Here is a 22,239-nt window from a genome sequence, read left to right on the forward strand (position 1 = left end):
AACAGGTTCCCTTCCTCTGCCTTCCCTTCGGGGGTGTTTCAGACTCATTGGGCAGGAATCCAAGCACCGTAGGCCTCCAGTAGCATTTAATCTATCAGAAACCAAAGTTGCTGCGTTGGCTGTAGTAGCTCATAATTCAAAGGGAACATGTTAGAGAAACTGATCTGGATATTGATTTTAAAAACTAATCTGGCACTGTGTCCCAAGATTTCTCTTTCACTGCAGAACAAATTGATGCCTTATATAAATTCTAAAATAATACAAAGCATATTGCAGAACTGGCGTAAGAATGGCTCCATTAGGGGTAGCTCTGATTTTGCAGAGTTGGGTTTGGCATGTGAAACCAGTGATCAGAAGCTGAACTGAAGAAAAGCTGGTGGTAAAACACTGCCAGCAGAACTAGGAATTTCTGTTTCATTAGGAACTTGTAACTTCATCTAATAAATGACTAAACTGACTACCCAGTGGGTGAGAGAAATTTTATTAGGAGAGGCAGTTGCTGTTATTTGTATTGGTTAGTCCAAGACAAGATATTCCTGTTTGCCTTGGACCACCACAGCCACATCGGTGCCACCCCTGCAGGATGAGTTCCCCTGTGGAGAACACTGTCCTGTGTGCGTAATTTTCACTGCCTGCAACTGAAGAATCTTCCCTGTCTCCCAAATGAGTCATAAGGATAAATTATGTAATTTTTAATGTTTTAGTTAGCACTGGAAGGACAAAACCTGGTAATTGAATAATATGTAACTACCCAAATACCATCTGAACTTTTCTAGGGCTTTCTTTGCTGCCTGTTATTTTCCAGAGTTGTTTGAAAACAGAAGATGAGAAATTGTGTGCTCATTCTGGGATGGTAGCTTGTCAGTCCAATCACTCCTCAGGGTTCTGAAGATTGTGTTAGGAAGAATGTAAGGGAACAAGCATATTTTAAGGGAGAACTATCCTTGTGCCAGTTTCTCCCCTGTATAAAGATTTAAGTTACTTATATGGTGATACAATGACTCTGAGACATGTGTATTTTCCTCAAGTATGGTCCAACAAAATCAAACCCATTCCTTGTTGATTTTTGCTGTGTGATCACTCATTAAATGCAAAGTAGACACATTGCTGAATGGCATCTGTCCTTTGGATAAACAGAAGACAGATGTATTGCAGTGCAGGGAAGCACAACACAGACTTTGCAACCAGGACAGAGCTATTAAAATCATAGGCTTGAGTCAGTTAGGGAACGTGCATGTTTTTTAAGGCTGATTTAGGGTACGCAATGAGCTGTTTCATTACAGTATGTACTGTATGTTCCAGCACGTGCTGTCATTAATACTGAGCCATGTATCAGTAACACACTAATAGATAAAATATTGCTTTACTCACAGAAGTTTTGGTACTCATGTGAAATATTTTGCAAAAAACTTAACAGTTTGTGTTGCTGAGGATGTGGCAGACCTGTGCTGAGAAGATGGATGGTGCAAGTGTGTCATGGTTGATGCTGGAGGGCTGAGCAGATGCTGTGTTGTGCTGAAGCTCTGACTTCTGCCACAGGTAGAATGTGAGATCAGGGTCAGTGGAGCAGGAGAGACTCAGAGGTGTGGCCAGAGCATCCTACAAATCAGCTATCCCATCTCTCCAGGTCTCTGGCTGGCTGTGGTTGTAGCTTGGCAATTTGATTGCAAGAAGAGCATCAGATGTGGAATGGTCAGACACATCCACAACACGACTGACAAACCCCTGGCAGTCAGCCCCTGATGGTTTGTGTCTTCCACATGCTGATGTGAGGAGAGCTGCACCATTATGGGATGTGGGATTGCAGCTTTGTGAAGAACACACAGGATCTGAGTACTCATTCAACACCACTTTTTTCCCCACATGACTTATCTGCAAAGTTCAGTGGAGTCAGTCCTTGCTACTAACCACAGAGAAATGCCACACCCTGCTGCGTGCTGAGGGGGAGATAGGACTTTAATTGATCACAGAATCATTAGGTTGGAGAAGACCTCTGAGGTCATCAAGTTCAGCCGATGATTGAACACTACCGTGTCAGCCAGACCATGGCACCGAGTGCCACGACCAGTCTTTCCTTAAAGTTCTTAATGCCTCCAGGGACATTGATGCCACCACCATCCTCAATCCCTTTCTTTGAAGAAATTCCTTCTTCAAATGGAAGGAACGTCCAACCTAAACATCCCGTGGCTTGAGACTGTCCCCTCATCCTGTCGCTTGTTCCCTGGGAGCAGAGCCTGACCCCACCTGGCTGGGAGAGTTGTGGAGAGCAGTACTGTCACCCTGAGCCCCCTTTTCTCCAGGCTGAGCCCCCCCAGGTCCCTCCCCAGGCCACTCCAGTGGAGCATCAGCCATGGAATACTGGGGGCAGCAGAGGGGCTGCCTGCCTGGGGGTGCTCAGGAAGTTGAAGGCTTCAGGGAAGCCAGTGCTCCCCTCGGCTCCACAGGGTCCCCACATCCCACGTTCCCATCCCCACTCCCACCCTTGCTCTCCACAGGTTCCCACCACCCATGTCGTGCTCCCTGCACCCCCATCTCTGGATGGGAGACATCTCCAATGTCACTGATGTCTCCCAGTGTCCCAAGTCCCCATTCCCAGGGGTCCCACCCTCAGGTGAAATCTCAGGGCCCCACGTCAGCTCTCCATTCCCTAGCGACCCTCTCCTTTCGGTCCATGCCCTGGGGTCCCACCACCACTCGGGGCTGTCACCCACAGTGTCCGGACCCCGTGCCCCCGCCCCGGCTCCCTCACGGGTGTCACACGCGGGGTGACAGAAGCCCCGCCCGCAGGGGGCGTGGCGCTGTGCGCGCTCTGACGTCACGCAGCGCTGCCATGGCAACGGCCCGTCACGTTGTCCGGTCCATGCGGGCGGGGCGGAGCCGCTCCCGCCCCAGCAGCGCCATGGCGGCGGCTCGGTGACACCGCGCTCCGCGGCCGCTCGGACACCGCAGGTACCTCCGCCCGGGGATGTCCCCGCGGCCGGGCTCTGCCCGTGGGCGGCTCTGCCCGTCTCCCGCGGTTCCGCGCGGACGCCCCAGGGCGGTGCCCGGTCCCGCCGTGGCTCCGCTCGCCACGCCGGGGCCGGGGAGCCTCGGCCGGGCGGGGCCGCGCGTGGCCGCGGGCCGCGCTTCCCGGCGCGGCGGCAGCGCCGGCCGCTCCCGCGGGACTGCTGGCGGGCGGGAGGCTCCAGTGCGCTTCCCGCCAAGGCCGCGGAGCCCGGGGATGGGCTTGGCCCCAGCGGGACGGGCCGGGGCTCGCCGGTCCCGGAGAGGGTCCCGGGGAGGTCCCGGTGCCGCGTCCGGCGCTGCCCCCGCGGGGCCGCCCGGGAGCGCCGCGCCCGCCCCGCCCCTTGGGCGGCCCCATCCGCGGCGCTGGGGGGGGCATGGGCGGCACCACCGCAGCGCTGGGGGGGACGGGAGGGAGGCAGTGCTCGGGCGGCGCCGCCGGCAGCGGCCCCAGCGCCCTGAGCCCCCGGCAGGTGAAGCCCCCGGCAGGTGAAGCCCCCGGCAGGGAGAGGGGCCGGGGATGCCGCGGGGCGAGGGCGCGGTCCCGGAGCCCGCCGGGAGCGGTGGGATGGGCGGGCGGCATCACCCGGTGCCGTCCCGCCCGCCCCGGAGCGCGGGCACAGCGCCCGGGCTCCGCGGGAAAGGGAGGGGCCGGGGCAGAGCCGCGGAGGGTCCCCGAGGTGGTGCCGGAGACGGAGGGTGCGGGAGGGAGGGGCTCGGTACCCCGGGCTGGGAGCGGAGGAGCGGGCGGGGCGGGGGCAGCGACCCCCGGTGCCGCCGGTCCGGAGGCGGCGGTGGCACAGCCGGGGCTGCGGGGTCCCCGGGGCCCGGGCGGAGCTGCTGGGGGTCAGGGACGGCCCGGGGCGGGCAGTGCCGGCCGGGCACGGGGCGTGCGGAGCGCTCCGGCCACCAGCAGCGTGGGCTGCACCGGCACTTGGGGTCCTCTCTGAGCTGCGGCGGCAACAGGCGGCTCCCAGGCTGGGGGAGCAGGTGGGGAAGCTCCGCTCTCGGGTCTGTACCCGGCTGGAGCAACCCAACCCTCCTTTGGCTTTCAGCATTCCATGAATCGGCTTTGTGAAGAGGGGCTGTGACTCGCATGCCTTGCGAGACTGTTGTGGCAAAGGTGAATCGGAAGGTGCTCCCTGTCTTTAGGAAAAGTGCAAAGTCATTAGGTGCTTTTCCTGTCATACTTTGTACGTACTGCTTGCTTCCCCATGCAGATTTGTTTTACTTTTTTAAAAATCTGCTTTTTTACTTTTGCACTTGTTGCTGAGATTATTGTCTTCTTTAATTTTTAGTTTGATTTCTGTTGGAAATTGTGAAAAGCATCTAAATTGCTACCCACTATAGATGTGGTTGACTAGTTTATGCTGTAATATTATCTGAAGTATTGCAAAATTAGCCTCTGATCCGTTCCCTCCTGCTAATTATACAGCTGAGAATGTTGTCTTTTATTAGACTGGTTATTGTAGCTCGGAAAGTACATGATTTTCCAGGATGGTTTTCAGTTCTGAAATAGAAGCAGGGTAAGTCTCAAAGCTAAGTATGAGCTGAGGAAAAAAGTGCTTAATTTAATTAGGTATAATCAGTTTCTGAAGCAACAGAGTAGATGCTGCTCTGCTGACTGGAGAGTACTGGGGAAGGAAGGGGAAAGGATGGCAAAATGGTGCAGAGAGAGGAGACAGGTATCAGCCTCTAAAACCTGCTGTGAAAGCTCAGGGAGAGATGAAAACTGTTCCTGTAGGAATAGAAGGGATGTGAGTCTGCAAAGTCATGGGAGTGCTCAGGGGAAAACCTGAAGCTGCTTCCTGACTTCTGTTAGAAATATGGGAAGTGATGTAAAAGATGGTCACTAACCTGACAATGAAGTGTCAGCACCAGGAGATGAAATTACTGGTTAGAGCTGGGGGAAGTCTGAAGCCCTGCTAACAGGAATAGTAACTGTATCAACAAATTAAGATGAAACAAACCACATGACAAGCACACACAGTCCTGAAAGTCTCTTAATGGGATGGGAATCTTCAGTGGGTTTTTGCAGTGTTTGTTTGTGATTTTTAAGCGTGATAGCTGTGGTTAAGTTAATTTGTGCTTCAGGAGAACAGGCTGATGTTATCTTGCAAGAAGGGGCTAGGGAAATGAGGGAGATCGTAGGTATATGGATATGTCTCGCTGTGTGTCTGTCTGGCAGACTATATTTTGAATTATTATTTCTCTAAAATGAGAAGTTTTCACAGTGGATAATGTAGATGAGTTATACAGATTAATAGGCTGAGAACTAAGGCTGCTATAATAGTGTATAGTATGTACCTTTCACTTATTAATCATGGAAAAATTGAGCTTCAGGTTGCAGATGTGTCTTCTCTCTTCTGTATTGTTAAAGTGCTACATCAAATAGCTGCTGCTCTGTCTCTACTTCAGCCCTTTCCCGAGTGCTTGGAAAGCTGGTCTTGATTAACTGTTCAGGTCATTTAAATCTTAAGTAAAAAATCATTGGTTACAAATGTCATGTGTTACATCTATGTTGGATAATGAAAGTTTCAATTGTATTTTCATGTTGCTTAGTTGAGGACTAGTGCATCATGTATTTAATTTGTCCAAGTATTTTAATTTTCAAAATTAGGAGAAATGTAGGATTTAAAAGCCTCACTAGAAAACCTTGCAAAAATTAAAAACTTTTGAATATAGATCTGTGTAGTTCTCTCCTGGACCAATATGGAACTTGAAGAAATGGCACAAAATTTATGAATTATTATAAGATTTTTGAAGGTGAATAAAAAATAAAAAAATCCTCACAGTAAGTAGAGACGTGATCTTCTTCAGTTACTCGCTTTTCTGCCAGAGTCTCTAATTTATAACTGTGTTACTGAAGGCAGTCATTTCTATTTTTTTATATCTCAGAAGTCACTTTGAAATGCTATTAAGAAATTCAGAATCTCCGAGCTTGACGTGCAGTGCATGCTCCTAGAATGTAAATACTTTGGGACAGTGATAATGCAGTGATTGTGTTTCGTACTTAACACTGTCTGGAAATATCAGTGCTCAGATTAATGCAGCTCCCAAGTGCCTGGAACCAGCTGTTTAGAAAGTACACATAGTATTGCTAATCAAGAAAACATTTTTTAAGTTCCACCAAAATTTTTCTCTTTTCTAATTGGATGCAGACCTGTCACTTACTTCATCTTCTGAAGTGTGTAATTAAATTTAGTTGTTATTGTTTCATTCTTGTATGAAACTTCTGTGTTTTGCAACCCAGAGTTTTGTAATGGAATTTACGTGAAAGATCTGAAAGAGAACTAAAGCAAACTCTCCTGAAAAACGCAGAAGGTGTGCTGTTCTCTTGAGGCTGTGCTTTGGTACCTGATCTCAGTGCAGAGGGCTCCATGGAGCTTTCTGCCTAGCACAGGCAGGGCTGCACTAAGCTGCAGCTTTAAATAAAAGGATGGCACTGTTCAGGCTTGGGGTCGTGTCTTCAGCAGTGTTTGAAGAACAGAACTGTCTTTGCAGAGAGCCTGAAACAGAAGGGCAAGAGGGGAACTTCTGAATGCTTTGGGTGAATGTCAGCCTGGATGCCAGCAGTGGTACTGGATGTGCAGATCATTGTGAGTCGCTGTGGGGCGATGCCATGGAGAGAGCTGGCCTGAGGGTTTGTGAAAGCCAGAATTAACACAAGTGCAGATGGACATTGGCTGGCAAATATTTATACAGTTCACTGAAGATGGTTGCATTTCCTTTCAGGTGTCTCAGCTTCCAAAAGTTTGTGAAATGCTGACACATACCAAGCCAAATTTCGATTCAGTTACTGTAACTCTTGCAATCTCTTCCTTCTAAAAGAGCTTAAACTGGAAAGAAGGGGAAAGATGGAAGTGCCTGATTGTATTGTAGAGCAAAAGGCCCTCTCAAGTGCCACCAATTACATAAAATTAGTTCTTTGGGGCAAAACAAGTTTGACAGTTTACAAGAAGTATTTTCCCCCTCCTTGTTACATTAGATCTGAGACAAATATTAATCATATGGATTTTCATTGTAAGCCAAATATTTGAGTCATTGTGAATCCCAGTGTTTTGAAACATTAAAAGAGCTGAGTAATGTTAACATTGAAATTATTTTATAAGGTTTTAATTTTCAAATGGGGTTGGGAGGAGAACAAAATGAAATCATAAAATCAATCCTGGGATTGAATGTGCTTTTTAAATGAGATTGGTCTTGGAGCTGCTTTCAGTGACTGTCTTGGCTGCTTTACAAGAACAAATCACCTCATTGCAATCAGCAGTGGGAACTCTTGGACCTGCCTGGTTTGTTTTCATCATGCAGGTATTAATTCAGGTGGTCTGCATCTAGTCTAGCACAGAGCATCCAAGTGGTTTCAGGATAACCTGATTTAATTCTTGTTGGATTATTTTTTGTATATGTTTTTCCTGATATATATAAAATTCTTTCTAGCATAAATTGCACTTGTGTAATTTTATATTTATATATTGAAACACAATTTGTGTGGTATTTTTGTGCATTTGGAGTCTTGCATTAAAATTAAAGACGCTCTTTTATGATTTATTGTTGAAATGTGATATTTAAAATTAGTCTGTTTAAAAGAAATATTTGATCTGATTATTTTTCTAGTGACCCTTTTGTCATAATTGGTTGCTTTAGGTGATTGTTCATATAAAACAGTTTTATTCCTAGCTTGATAAAGGAAGACATTTTTCTTCTTTCAGTTCTTGATTTAAGTTGAGCTTAGTTGTTACTGTGCTGAAAAAAATACTCAGATTCCATGTGTGGATGTTATGCTTGTCAAAATCTGATTTCACACACTTAAATTAATTGTGTACCTAGTGATTTTGGTCAGTGCTGATGATTTGACTTAAAGATTTTGACAGTGCAATGTAATGCCAAGGTACTAAAAATTAGTAAACTGGAGTACACTAGGTTTTAGGTAGTTAAATTATATAAAAGCTTTCTCTCCCTCCAAAAATTATGGATTAGGTTTAGGACCATGTATTTATCTTGTGCTGCTGTTGAGGAGAGCCCTTCCCTTTGCTTTTGCACGGTGCTGGTGGAAAGATCTGATCAAGTTTTGTTGTAGTCTCGACATTAGGCACGATAAAGCAGAATTAAAAAACCAGCACAGCAAAGTTTCCATGACAGCATTAAGTCCAGATGCCCTAGAATTTCAAGAAATTAATCATGATGTTCGTACCATTTTCCTTCCATTGAATGGTAGGAAGGACATAGCAGGGGGGTTGTATGCTCCTGATGATCTCAGGAGAGAGGAGCAGTGGTCCTCAGGGAAGTGTTACAGCTTTTTATAGGATAGTGAGTGCCTGTTCTCAATCTCACTGACACGTGTTGGACAAGAAACTGCTTCATTGCTTTTACAAGTTTTAATACAAGGTGTCTAAATACAAAACTAATTAAAAGTATGGAGAATGAGATGACCCAGAAGCAAAATTGTGGCTTTGGTGCTACAAACACAATCTTAATTTCTTAGATATGCACCAGGAAAGGGGAAACTCCTCTTTTGTCTTGGAAGCATCCCAAAAGAGGGAGCTGGATTATTCAATTATTTTTATACAGCAAAATAAAAATAAAATACTAGTCCAGAGTAAATGTCCTGCAAATGAGTATTTGATGATGTGAGCGCTCCACTGCAGTTGCTTACACTTCAGGAAAAAGCAGATAATTTGGAAGGTCAGGTAGCTGGAGATGGGAAGTCATTAAGGCATTTTTTTCCTTGCTCATCTGTTTGATGTTCTTAAAATATGGGTAGATGGGCATCAAAAGCACTTTGAAAAGGGATGGAGTGAAGAAAGTTGACTTTTCCTGGTGGTGCTGCTTCAGAAGCTCAAGGAATTTTGTGTTCTCAATCTCTACAGAAACCTCATGGCCCTGGATTATAGAGCTTTGGTAACTGGCAGGATGAGAGCTGAAAGACCAACAACCTTAGCAAACAGTTGAATTGCTGCAGAGTTTCAGGGCTGTGGCTGTGTTTGCATTTTCATTGAGTCAGGCATCTCTGTGCTTGGCATGTAGCTTCTGGAAGGAGGAGCTGAAGAGCCTTTAGCCAGTTTTACCAATCCATCAGTCACCACTGCTGAGCAAAACTCAAGTGGTGGAATGTGTATCTCAAGCATTAAACCCAAAAGACTTCCAGAATCGGTGACTGCTCTGTGGTGAGGGTAGAACAGACAGGGATTCAGCTGAGCTGCTGTCCTGGCTCACCATGGCTGAGACATGCAGGGAGCATTTACAGCAACAGAAGTTCCAGTGCGTTGGAAAGACCCTTGAGCAAAGCAGGTTGTGGAGCCAAGGGCTCTCTCCTGGCCATGGTGCCTGACTGATTATTCTTGTCTATAACCTTAGGCTTTGTCTTCACAGGAGAGTTCTGCTATTTATAATCTAGCATCATGTGTTCATAAAAAAGTTATCATATAAAAAATAAAAAAGTTGTGCTTTGTGGAAGACTACTACAAGTGGGAATCAATATTGTACTTCTCTGCAGCAGCAGTTTGTTTCTTTTCTATACTCCTCTGTTGGAAACTTCATCTAGGGCCATTTTCTTTCCAGGCAGATTGGTAATTTCTGGTTTTGGACCAGTTAAAAATTACTTCTACAAAGACAGCTTTTGTTTTGAGAACCCTGCAAGTGTGCAGATAGGAACACAGTGCTACTGATTTCCTTAACGTAACTTCTTTCTTCAATATTGGATGTTGGATCTTCTTTAGTAAATGACTGTTTGAAAACAGACATTACTGCTTAAGGAACATCAAAAACAATTCCAAGGAGTATAGATTGGATATATCAGTCTCATCACAAATGGTATCAGAAGTAGCTACACAGCCCCTGTACTCTTAATCCCATATTTGCAGGAATAGGGGTGAAAAAACAGTAGATAGGGTTTTTACTTTCTAGCACTGGATTTCTGATCATTCAGTAGTGTGAGGTTTTTTTCAAGTATATGCATTCATATAAATGTGAATCTCAAAAAGCCTCACTTTTCTAAAAAAGCTTACTAAGGTAGCCTGAACTCTAGTCTGGAAGAGAACTTAATTTTTGTGGCTTCAAATCACAAGTAATTGACCAGGAATGTATTGTGAACCAAAACCAAAATTAAAATTAGACCTGAGGGCAGTAGTTTTATCTGACCTTTGGATAATTGGTATTGAAAAAGTGCAAATGTTTGTATTGCCTTGTTTTGCTGTGAAAGGGTGCAGCTGTAAGCTGTGTTCAGCTGCGTGGGGATGTGCAGCACATAATGCCTGGCTGTGACTGCAGTACCAAGGCAGTGCGTGTGGTGCTGGATGGGGAGGAGGGAAGGGTGCTGGGGACCCTGTAGCCATCAAATGCATGGCTTCTCCCGAGCTGATGGTTTGAAAGGATGCAGTGTGTGTGTAACTGGTACTGCTGGGCTTTCTGCTCCTCAGGAGAGTGAGAATGCTCCGCTTTCAAAAACTGTCAGTCAGAAATTATTGCAGGCGAGTGAACAGCCATCCGAGCTGAATGGAGGCACTTATCCTGTAGACACTATAGCTTCTCTTAATGTGTATCTTCTCCACTGACTTTAAACCTAAAATTTTCTGTGCACTTGGTGCTTTTTATGCACACTGTGCAGTCTGCTCACTCTCAGATAACAGGAGGCTGCTTCAGTAATCTTTTATGCCTGTAGGTGCCAGACCAGATTTTATATGCATAGCCCTGCTTGGCCCTACGTGATGCCACTTCAGTAAATACCAGTGCATTAGCCCCTCGAAAAAAATCCAAAGTCAAACTTGCTTAGAGATGGATTAAAATGTAAATGAGGGTCTTTCAGAATGACTTTGAATTGTCACTCTGCAGTACATTTTTCCTACTAAAATGTTAAAATAGCTTGTGGGTATGGCTGGGTATTTGAAGAGACAAAAGCCCTCAGCTCACTCCATATGTGTGTCCACCTGTCTGTCCCCAAGGAAGAAATTGGACTGGAACCATCTTTGTCTTCTTACTTAGGGTTATATCTTTCTGCTTCATTAAGATCTTTCTTGCCATCTCTTACATGTTTTGAATTGAAAAACCAATAATAATATGTTCAGTGATGGAGTGTCCTGAGGTCAGTGAACCAAGTTTTTACTGGGGAGTCGTTATTATAGTCACTAAAGACACCATAATTTGAATTTCACATGAAGTTCTGTTTGCAGCGAGTGTGATAAAAATAAATCTGTGCTTATGTACCAAAACATTTTGACCTGGAAACGAACATAATGAATATAAGATGCAAGAATGTTAATTTTGGAAAAATCACTCTTGGACTGTGAAATATTCATGACTAAAAAATTCCTTCCTTCCTGTGCTTTTCTCAGCCTTATGCTTAACACTGAATTTCTTGAGGCTTTATTTTCTAGAATCTAGTGTGTGTTGGTTAAGGGAGAGTAAGGCCTTTCTGTATGTGTTTTATGAATGTACTTGGCTTAGACTTTAGACTTGGCTTTGGGTCTTAGAAATAAACTCTCCTGTCTCTGAGCTTAAGACACCAGTCTCATGAGCTGTCAGCCAAATGAAGGGTAACAGTCTCAAGTCAGCAATGTTTTTTAAACAGTAAACTTAAGAATCACTTCACTTTAATTTCTAAACTGATTTCCTTTGTCTGTTTTCTGACTGCTGTCAGCAAGGTCAGTGTTTGTTGGTCTGTTTGTCCTCCATGGAAACCGTAATCAAACCAGTCACCGAAAACCCAACATGGGCCGTGCCCTGGTGTGCTGGGGCTGGTCCCTGTGGAAGCACAGAGTGGTTGGGTTGGAAGGGGACCTTGAAGATGACCCAGTTCCAGGCCAGCCCGTGTGGGTTCGCTCTTCATGAGCCAAGCGATGGCTTCCAGACGTGGCAGCACCGCGGGACGTGCTGGAGCTGCTGCTTCCTCTGCTCCCCTCTGCGGCTGAAAAACATTCAAGGCTGATGTTTACACTGCGCAAGTCTGAAGGCAAATGCAGAGGTTTATATTCTGTTCATAACTCCAAGTAATTCTTGTGCTAAATAGAAGTGTTCTGATATGGCAGGCTTTATTTCAAAGTCCTGTTATAATCCCTGGCTGAGTGTGTACATGTGTATAAAATGACACATATTTCTGCTCTTTGTGATCAGTAGGTCCAAGGTGTTCTGGCAGACGGAGGAAGGAGCAATATTGCCTTGAAACTGCTTTTGCCACCTGGTTGGTGGGTGGGGTTGTATTCCTGCTGAAACTTCTCAGGACGTGTGGGCACACCAAGAGGTGGGACTTGAATCCCACTCATTTGCAGTGCTGGAGTCTCTCTTGTGACTTCTCCATTCCAGCTGTCCATGCAGTTTTGAGCACACACATTCATCGATCCCTTCAAATTGGGGATGGGATCTCTTTGAGGAATGGGTGTTTAAGTAAGTTCTACTCATACCCTTCCTCTTGAGAGGCGTTGGTTGATTATTTCCTGTTTTTGTACCAAAGCTATAATGGAGACATATCACTTTAAAACACTTCCAAAATGTGCAGAAGTGCAACAATAGCACTGACCTCAGTGAGCGAGGTCACACCCAGGCTGCTTCCTGTTTTCTTCTTGGGGAGACCAGAGGCCCTGAGCATGGGAGAACTCTCCTTTGCATCTGCCTGGGGATCGGAAATCAGAGCAATTAATTGGCAATCAGGCAATTAATTCCTTCTGACAGAATGAACATTTTAAAATCTTAAAAGATTCAGTTAGGATTTCCAGGCTTATTTTCTAAATTGTAACCATCTTTTGAGGGAATAACCATTATTTTCTTACTTAACTGATGTGTGTAAGATGTTCTGCAGTTTGTGCACTCCTCACAACATACATTAAGGATAAAGGAGGGAGATGCACTTAAGAGATTTGAGAGGTGAGATAAATACCATGGTACACAATAGGGCAATTACAGCCCTTATATACTGTTAGTTCAAGTTATCCCAGCATTATTCTCCTGGGATTCAAGTATTAGCTGACCAGTAGAAATGCTCCTTGCTTTGTTGTCTTTGTGTATTGATGCAGTGCTGCTACAAGTCAGAACAAAGAAATCTTGGGAGAATGGATAGCTGGAAAAGGTCTCTGAGAAACAAAGGAGAGGCAGCATAGGGCCAAAGTGTAGTAAAAAAAGCCACTAAATATTTCATTTTCCTCATTGGAGAGCTGAGTGTGTGGTTCTCAAACAGCTCTACCGTAGAAAATACATTATGTAAAATTCCACCTGAAATAGTTACTATATATGAAGGTTTGTAGCTGCAGCACAGCATTAATGCATTTACTTTAAATGACTGTTGTTCAGGCAGAGATTTCAGTTGATGTAGGGCTTTGTCCACTGTGTCCAAGTTTGTAAATTTTGAATATGTCAAATCCATTATCTTCAGGCTGTAAGATAAAACCTCCTTCTGTTCTTCTCTATTCATGGCTTTGGGGAGACATTAATGCCTGGGGAAATCTGCCAAAGTCTTGTTTAGTGTCACTAAATGAAGAAATGTTTTATCAAAATCTTCTCTGGCATATCCTGAATATATAAAGTGTTGGTCTGTGTGCGCTGGCAGGGTTCAGCTTCAGAGCCCAGTCCACAGCCCCAGTGTCTGTGAGTTACCAGCGTATCTCCCTGGTATTTCTGGAGTATTTCTTGGTGTCTTTCCCCTATATTTAGTAAAGTTCTATAGTTAGCATTCCTTATGTTTAGCCACCTGTGTGATCACTAGTAGGGATGATCATGTGAAAGCCATGTGAAACCTCCTTTCTCCTCCGGTCTGTTGATCACTTTGAGATCTCAATACCTGAGGTTGATACATGTAGGTAAGCACTTATTTCAGTTGTAAGGGACTGATTTTTTGATACAAAGTGAAATTCTTAAATAACTCTGATAGCTCTTAAGAATTCAGTCAAACAGACTTTTTTTTTCTGCAGTCCCTTTAATCTCTGTATATTTGGCACAAAAATAGCAAACCTTTGTTGTGGGGAGGGGCATATTTACACTTCTCTAGTAACTCTTGCAGAGAAAATCATGTTTTTCTAGCCACAAAGTTTTGAATCCACAGGTTGCAGAGAGAGTAATTTGGAGACAACACCCTGAGGTAATTTGTCACTGTCTGCCTGTATAACAAAGAATTAAACTCTTAGCAAATGATGCTGCTACTGAATCAGGAACAGTTGTAAGGAGCAATTTATCTGTGGAGCACTCAAGCCTGGCAGTGGCTTTCTTGGCACTGGATATACTGTGGAATCTGACTTAGTTAATTATTTTTGCCCGGGGAGGCACTTTATTTTTGTATCAGTAAGTTCACTTGTACAAGTCCACTGAGGAGGAATTGCACTGAGGTGCAGTTCAGCCTAGAAATGACTGAGGGCAAGGATGTGCCTCCCTGGCTACACCAGTCAGTGCTCACCAGCTCCCTGTGCTGTTGCTTCTGATGGAAGCATCTCATGTCCTTGACTCCATTTCCTCCTGGTTTGGGTGTCCTGCAGTGGCACACCTTTGGCTACAAAAGGTACCAAAAGGTTCTTCCTTGTCCTGCTGCTCTTCCCCTCAAGGCCTCAGCAGGTGGAACTGTTCATAGTACATTGTGCACATCATGAGTTGTATTTAAAGAGAAGCATCCCACCTCTTTCATCCGAGGTGCTACTTCTGAATGCTCAAAAGCAGATACCACAAGTATTCTGCATCTGAGTAAACTCAGAATATTTTTTTCTCTGATTCAACATTTATTAAAACTATGACTAAGTCAGGGAAGTAGACATCACTTTACCTGCAGTCTCCTGAGATGGCAGAGGGAATCCCCATTCACTCTTTCTGCCCATAGAGGTGCGAGAGCTGATGGCTTTGCTGTGTATATGACTGAGCATGGTACAGCTGGGCTTCTGGGGAAATTCATATTTGGAATAAACATTTTTCCAGGCTGTGAAGCTTCACTCCTTCCAGGCTGCAGTATTTTGATCTTGGAGGGAAGAGTGAGCAGGCATCATGTCCTTAGCAACCTAGTACTGGTAGGTGGTGAATCCACTGAGGTTTTCAGTAATTTGTATGAGGAAGAATCTGCAACACAGAGATCACCTCTGTTCTTGGCAACCCTTGTAAGCCCTGCCAAAGCAGTCCCAGCATTTAATCTGATAAAACCCAAGTTGTTTACCTGATGCCTGGTAGCACACTTCAAGGTTGTGGTGGTGTCTTGCTTCTCTGCAGTGAGGACAGGTTTGTAGGATGCAGCCTCTGCTTTGACAGAGTTCAGTTCATCTGAAGCATCTCAGTTCAGTGTTCTGTGCTTCACTGGTCACCTCACTGGTTGGCTTAGAAACAATATTGCAGCAAGTAAATCTAGTCTGGGTAATGGTCTTTGCACATAGCTGCCTCTCTTTAGCCATACTGCTGGAGCATCAGAAGTGTTAAAACAGACACAAATACTTCCATGAGTTCCAAGCTTCTGAGCACGTGCTTATCTTCCTGTGTTGCTGGTGTGAGTCTGGTGACATCAGTAAGATGTTCCCACAGGAGTTCAACAGGAGTTCAGAGATGCTGCTTGCAGAGTTGGTGTGAATCTGGAAATGCATCCCTGAGAGCTTCCTCCCACCCACTCAATTTCTGTAGCTTCCTGTGGGTACATGAAAACAGTGCTTGAAAAAAAAGGAAAAATCCCAAGTGGAAGCATCTTTCTCCCAGTTCTGCTAAATACTTAATGGTGGGTGATGATCTGAGCACACAGGCCTTTGAATTGGGAGCTGCTGCCAGACAGTGCAGTGCTGTTGGATACACTTCAATTTAATAGTTGAACTGCACTTAGTTTGTTTACTGTAGTATCTTGGTGTTTATATATAGCTTAATACCTCAGAGTTAGCTGTTCAAATGCTGTGTCCTGGAAAGAAACTTTAATGCTTAAAGCTAGAGTGAACCAGTTCTAAAGTGAGCCTGGATTTTGTGGAAGTGTGTGCTGGTTTGAAGGCAGCTCTGCTCATTGAGGTATAGCTTGACCTTGAGCCACTGGCACATTTCTGCTGAGCAGTAATACTTAGAACATGCTGGTGCTACTAAGGCTTTTCCACTACCAAAAAAGTTTCTTTCAAAAATATGAAGGATTATTTTGCTTTTGTTCACTTCAGCATTATTTTTAAACTAAAGACATGTGGGTGAGTGAGAAGGCTTCTGGAGTTTGTCCATGTAGGAACTTGGAGAAGTGTAACATGATTTAGAGCTGTGAAGTTTAACAGCTGTGCAGCTGCTGGTGCAGCTTAGTGCAGAAATGGCATTAGTGGTGAACAGTGTTGGTACAAGTGACATGAATTAATATTAACTTTATGTGCAGAATTGTCACTGGTGGTCTTTGAATGCCAGTGCAGTGCTACAGCTCATTCTCAAATCTGCTCACAGCTTTACCTATGAATAGAAAAATGCCCTCACTTTGGGTGCTTGTGACTGGCCATGCGTGCTTCCAGTTGTGAATAATGTCACTTTCTTTCTGATCAGTAATTCTCTGTGAGAATTTGAAGTGACTGTCTGCAGAGCACTGAAATGTGTGGCACATCACAGGGCAGAAGCTGACTTCCCTTCTCAGAAAATTAGAAATACATCAACTTCCCTGCTAGGAATCTTTATCTCCTGTTAAAAATGGCACACAAGACAACTGAACATTGTCAGGCAGCATGGCTTTGCTGGCTTTAGATCTTTGAGACCATTGTTTTGTCTGTGTTACCTTTGAGTAGGTTCTGGAATAAAAAGGGAAAATCATACTGAAAAGGTTGGTGTCAGAACTGACAGTGGGGCCATATTTCATAGAGGTGTCCCCATTAAAGGCATTAAGGTTGTAATTAAACTCAATAGCCTGTAAAGGTATGTGATTAATGTGTGAGCTGAAGTCATGTTTTTAATGCTTTATCTTTAAAACTGGACATGAGTGTTGATGGCTCGTATGTTAAGCCTTGCTGTGCGTTCAGCAGTGTTAAATAACCTGGGCTTCTGAAAAAGGAACACAGCAGGAAATGGAGAAGTCTCCTCGAGAATTCCTGTATGAATTACAACATCTTTGTAGTTGAACAGAGCACAGGTTTAGGAAGGGAAATGTGTGAACCTCACAGTTTGCTTACATATAGCTGGAAATACTGGTTAGAGCTGAGTCATTATCCCTCTTACTGCTGAGGATGTATTTTGATTGGAGGTGATCCAGCTTAATGTATATTTGTGAGTTGGTTCTGAAATGGACTTGAAGTGATACCTGTGGGAAGCACAGAGATTGAAAGGCAGTAGCTACGTAATTAGTGAAGATACTTTTCTTCTTGAGGAATAAACAATAAACTTTGTGGCTCTCAAACACTTGCATAAACTGTTAGTCCAAGGATGATTATTTTATTACAGATTGCTTTGAAGCAAACTTCTCACTTTTAAATCTATGAGTGTGTTGTTTTATAGGTGGAAAAAACCTTTCCAGAGTCAGTCTTTTAGAGCACATCATTACCGACCTGCAGAGAACCAATAGCCAGACCAGATAAAGACCCAGAGGTCTACAACTTACCAGACAAACTGTGACCTTTTTTCCTCTGTTTTTTGGCCATTTTTCAGTGGACTAAATAGGAAGTGTAGACTAACGTTTTGAATAGGTTCTTCTTCCTGCTTCTTTTCCTTCCTTCCTCAATTTTCATTTTGTGAGTAGTAGTCTGACTTGTCTGTCTTCTTCTACAAGCAGAAGTGTTTTGGCTTTTTATATAATGTCATGGGACCACCATCATCACCTTTCTGGTGTGCTTTTTCAGTCATGAAAAAATTACAAATAAGTGCCTGGCTTGTCTGTGAGCAATTTACTTGCTGATGTTGCCTTCACTGCAAGGATTTTGAAGTCTCCGTGTGTGTGAATAGACTTAAGAGGTCTCTAGTGGTGTTTGGCTGCACTGCTGTGCTGGGAATAAAAAAACCTGAAAATTGATCTGAGGAAACTTTGTTCGACAGACTGAAAAAAAATTGAATGCAAAAATCTGATTTGAAAATAAAAATTACTAACCTGAAAGTGTGCCTGCATGTGGTCTCGCTGTTAATTGATCTTTTTATTAAGCTTGCTTTGAGTCCTCGTTCAGGTGACAAGTGCTTTAGGGAGCTGAGGGTTGTATCAGCACAAGGATGCTTTTAAGGGAGGGTGGTTTGGTCTTTGCTATCCTTTCTCACTCTGTGGTTGCCTTTGAAATGAAAAGATGATTGTATGAGAAGAAAGGGGAGATAATCTGCTATTTCAGCTGTAATCTAGGATTCAAAAATTTCCCCTTCAATTAAAACCAAGTCTTCCCTGGATGTCCTGTGCAAGGTGCCTGTATCACAGCCCTGCTGAGCACAGGGATAAATACTGGGAGCACCAGCAGCCTCTGCTCTGTGTTGCCATCCCAGGGCACAGACTGACAGAGATTTCTGGGCGGGGGAGCAGGGAGCTGCTACAAAACAGGTTTATAAAGTACAGTGGGTGGTTCTGTTGACAGTTGCTTTTATATTCAAAATAGATTTCACTTAATTCTGCTTTTTCGTGGTAATTCAGGAATTGAAATCACTTAGGTCTTGCCAAGTCCATTAACACAGTGTACTAAAGGGGATGTCTATTTGGAAGCCTTTCTAAAAGCGGAATAAAAAAATACATATACACAGATTCTTAGTTTTTTGTTGTGTTTTTTAAAGAGGAGAAAAATAACTTTCAGTATCTCTTTCTTCCCTCTTCTTGGCAGGTTTTCTTCACCAGTGGAGCGTGAGAAATAGAGGCTGAAGATGAGTGAGCTGGAGCAGTTACGGCAGGAGGCAGAGCAGCTGCGAAACCAAATCAGAGTAAGAATTGTGAATTGCTTGTTTTGCATGATAAAGTTCCTCCTTTAAGGGAATAAACTCTAAAGACCTGTCAGTTATTCCTGTTTAACTCATGCAGAGTTTAAAATATTTTCAGGATATTTGAGTAAAAACCAGAAAAGACATTGGTACAGAAGTAAATTCATAATATTTCTTGAACAAAATGTTCTAATTCCTGTTAAGTTTGCTGAGTTTTGGTGCTAGGGTTGTATGTGTTGCTGCAAGTTTTATGATCTGGGTTTTTAAAAACAGAAGGTAGCAGCAAACTCCTAGAACCTAGGCATGACAAGTTTGGCTTAGGGGTCTCAGAAATGCGTGATCCTGGGCTAAAAGTGACCCCTGAGAAAGCCTGAGGCTAAAGCAGAGAGTGTGAGAGAGCCTTCCAGGGTGGATGTCATTTCTACAAGCACTGATTCTTGGCTTCCTGTTGAGTTTATTTTTATTAAATGCTGATGCTCCCATACAGGCTATTTTTTGTATTTACTCAGTGAAGATAAACCAAGTATGAGCTGTCATGCCCAAAGCCTGTTTTCCAGGAATCTTTTGCAATGTGCATTTATATGTCAGTGATGCAGCTTTCAGTAAAGTATAATAAGGATCTTCAAAGTCTGTTTATTTTTCATCAAAATTTTCAAAACATGAAGCATTTATAAATCTGATTTATATGGGAATGGCTTATTTGCAGACATTCCTATCAGTGAAGAGTACAGGTTTCTTAGAATATGTTGCACAGAGGCTTTTTTTAGCATGGCATCTGCTGGCAGCAGTTGTTCTGTGGTGTTTCCTGCGAGGTGTGAGGCTGCTGGGTGGTGTCAGCCATGTGCTGAACAGCCTTCATGTGTCAGGACTGTGCTGGAGACAAATGCTGCTCAATCAGTGCTTTCCAAGGAGAGCTCTGTGTCCTGTTCTCCATAAATACTGTGGAAAGACAAGGTGGGGGTCAGGCAGTGCTGTGGCCCTTCCACCAGCTCTGTAGAGGATACAAATAATTTTGAGCTTAAAATACTAAATTGTTTTTTTTGTTCCAGTTTAAGCTTTATTACAGAATTACACTGCTACAAGGGGTTCATCATTTTTCAGTTCTTCCTCTGCATGCTGTGTAAAGACTTTATAATTATGTTATATTGAGGGGAGCCTGTTAAGTCTTTGCTCAGTCTTGGTAATCAGTGAATCTGGTTTCATGCAAAATTGTGGGAAGAGCTACCAGGCCAGTCAGAGGGCTTAGACTGTGCTGCAGGAACATTTGCTTAGTTTTTAAATTTTGGAGCGTAAAAATCTGATTGACTCTTGGGTAATGACTCCATTTTGTGGCTTTAGGTCCATTTAACATTTCCTTTGTAACTCTACCACCCAAACTTGTAACTGGATCTATCAGATGGAGCTGAGTAACCATGTTTATATTGCCTTTGGAGTCCCTTGGCTCAGCAGTGGCAAGTGGTGATTGCCTATTGGCATCTGAGTGCAGGCTTGGATACCTCGTGCTTGATTCTAACTTCAGATTAATAGGCAATTAAAATGCTTCTGCTGATTTAATGTCCATGAAACTTTCTGACCAAATCATTCCATTTCATATTTGTAGAGATGACTACTTATCTTGCTTATTAAATCATTGCACAGTTTTTGTTTGGAATGGGTAAGAGGATAGATACAGGATCTGAAAAACAGAGGTTTTTAAGTGTCGAGAATATCTACCAGGCTGGTTATTTTCAGGAATTATCTTTGATTCACTCCTAAAAAGAGATGAGGTCACTAACAGCATTTGATGTTTTATGTCTAACTAGCATTTTGCTGTTTCAGTTGTTGACGACTCTTGGGTTTTGTCTGATACTTCTTCTAACAATATAATCACAGAAGATCCACTTTGTGCCTAGAAGTGAGGTCCATATAAGATTGTACCTAACAGTGTCCTAAGGTGTAGAAACTGCAGTGCAGAGCTGTTGGTTCTCTAATGGACTTCAGTCTGCAATATTTTAGAAATGTTTCATGACTTTTCATTTTATTTTTGCAGTATCTAAGTGATGTGGGCACCTGTGTCTCCCCATGCAGCTGGAGCTCTGGTCTGTGCACAGACAATGTCCAACCTGAGACTGCAGGAATTTTTAGTTCAGGAAGTTGGAGCACTGAACAGTGAACTGTCAGATATCTGTTAGATGACTTGATGGTTAAAGTTAATTCCTAGTTCTGTCTGTAATGAGGTGCCCATGTGATATGTGTGTCCTCATTGTGAGAACTGAAATTGAGGATAATGATTTTTAGAAGTGTTGCTTACTTAGCACAGTGTCTTTCAAACCTGACAAATAACACACTATATTTTAAAAAATACATGTAGGTTGGGGAAAAAACTGCAAGCTGAAGTGTATGCTAGGAAGGTCTGGGACTGCACACACTGTTCAAGCAGTTCTATTTTTCTCACAAATTTTGCATTATCTACTGCATGAACTGCAAAAAATCTGCAGTTACATAGAGGAGCTTTTTTATGTTTTGACACTAATAATTCTGCTATGATGATGTATATGTAGAAATACAGTTTCAAGGTAAGAATTAAAATAGCCTGTTGAAACTCTCCTTTTCCTGCAATTTGCCAATTGTATGGCAAGTATTAGACAGCCTCAAATAGAGAAGTTGCTAATCGCTCGCTCTTAAAGATAAAAAATGCTTTGATTGAAACTGCATTCAGAATTCATTTTATGTTGAACATTTTTCAACTATTTTCAGGACAATCAAACAAGTAGTCATTTAAAATCCACAGTGTTTCTTCCTGTGGATGAAATAAGTCCTGAGTGCCAAGGGATTTGCTCCTCTGGTATTTTAAACCCCTCCTGATTCCAGACGTCAACGTTTTATAAATATTTCTACAGTTCAGACATTATAAAAATAAGTTGAGATGACTTAATCCACTCTCTGGCTTGTTTTTTGGGAGGAGAGCTATAAAGGGTGGTCAAAATAAACATGCACTTAAGAAACATTAAAGTTGCAATGTCAAGTAACTCTCAAGTAAGAGCTTGAAAAAAATTGAAGATCCCAGCCTGGGTGTGTTGAGGCAGTTCCAAAATGTGTGAGCACATGTTTCTGTTCCTGCTCTCAGAGGGATCAGACTGAACTTTGGAGGGACACACGAAGTGCTGGTAAAGAGGCACCGTTGTTTTTGGGTGGCTGCTTCAGTGGTTGCAGTTGGAGAAATTGCCAGGAGTTGAGGCTTCCGTGGCTGCTCCTTCAGTACGGTTGTTGATTTAACTTCAGCTTGTGCTGCACAGTTCCTGTCTAACCTCAAGCCAGTTTAAACCATTTTGTCAGAAGGAGGTGCTGGCCATGTGCCTGTTCCTGTGTTCTGGGGACGGGCCCTGAGCTGCAGGGGAGCGGCGCAGTCACAGCTGTGACTAAAACCAGGTCTTGCACAGTCAGTGTTGCAGGTGAGGCTCAGTGGAGCTCACCTGTGTCAGAGGCTCA

General features: G+C 43.6%; 1 protein-coding gene across 4 annotated transcripts in view; it reads left to right on the forward strand.

Annotated features, from left to right (window-relative positions):
• The first annotated feature begins 2,819 nt into the window (after nucleotides 1-2,819).
• Nucleotides 2,820-22,239, forward strand: part of GNB4 (G protein subunit beta 4) — a 30,700-nt gene continuing 11,280 nt past the window's right edge. Inside the window, exons 1-2 of one of the 4 annotated variants that reach the window (XM_058844368.1) lie at nucleotides 2,820-2,949; nucleotides 18,678-18,774. In XM_058844368.1, the coding sequence (XP_058700351.1) occupies nucleotides 18,718-18,774 (57 nt within the window). In that variant the 5' untranslated portion in view covers nucleotides 2,820-2,949; nucleotides 18,678-18,717. Of the gene's footprint in view, nucleotides 2,950-3,402; nucleotides 3,489-3,769; nucleotides 4,127-18,383; nucleotides 18,404-18,677; nucleotides 18,775-22,239 lie in introns of those variants that run through there. The other 3 variants (XM_058844369.1, XM_058844370.1, XM_058844372.1) reach the window with 3 other exon arrangements.

Source organism: Poecile atricapillus, chromosome 8 (assembly GCF_030490865.1).
Source record: "Poecile atricapillus isolate bPoeAtr1 chromosome 8, bPoeAtr1.hap1, whole genome shotgun sequence".
NCBI classification, from domain to species: Eukaryota; Metazoa; Chordata; class Aves; order Passeriformes; family Paridae; genus Poecile; species Poecile atricapillus.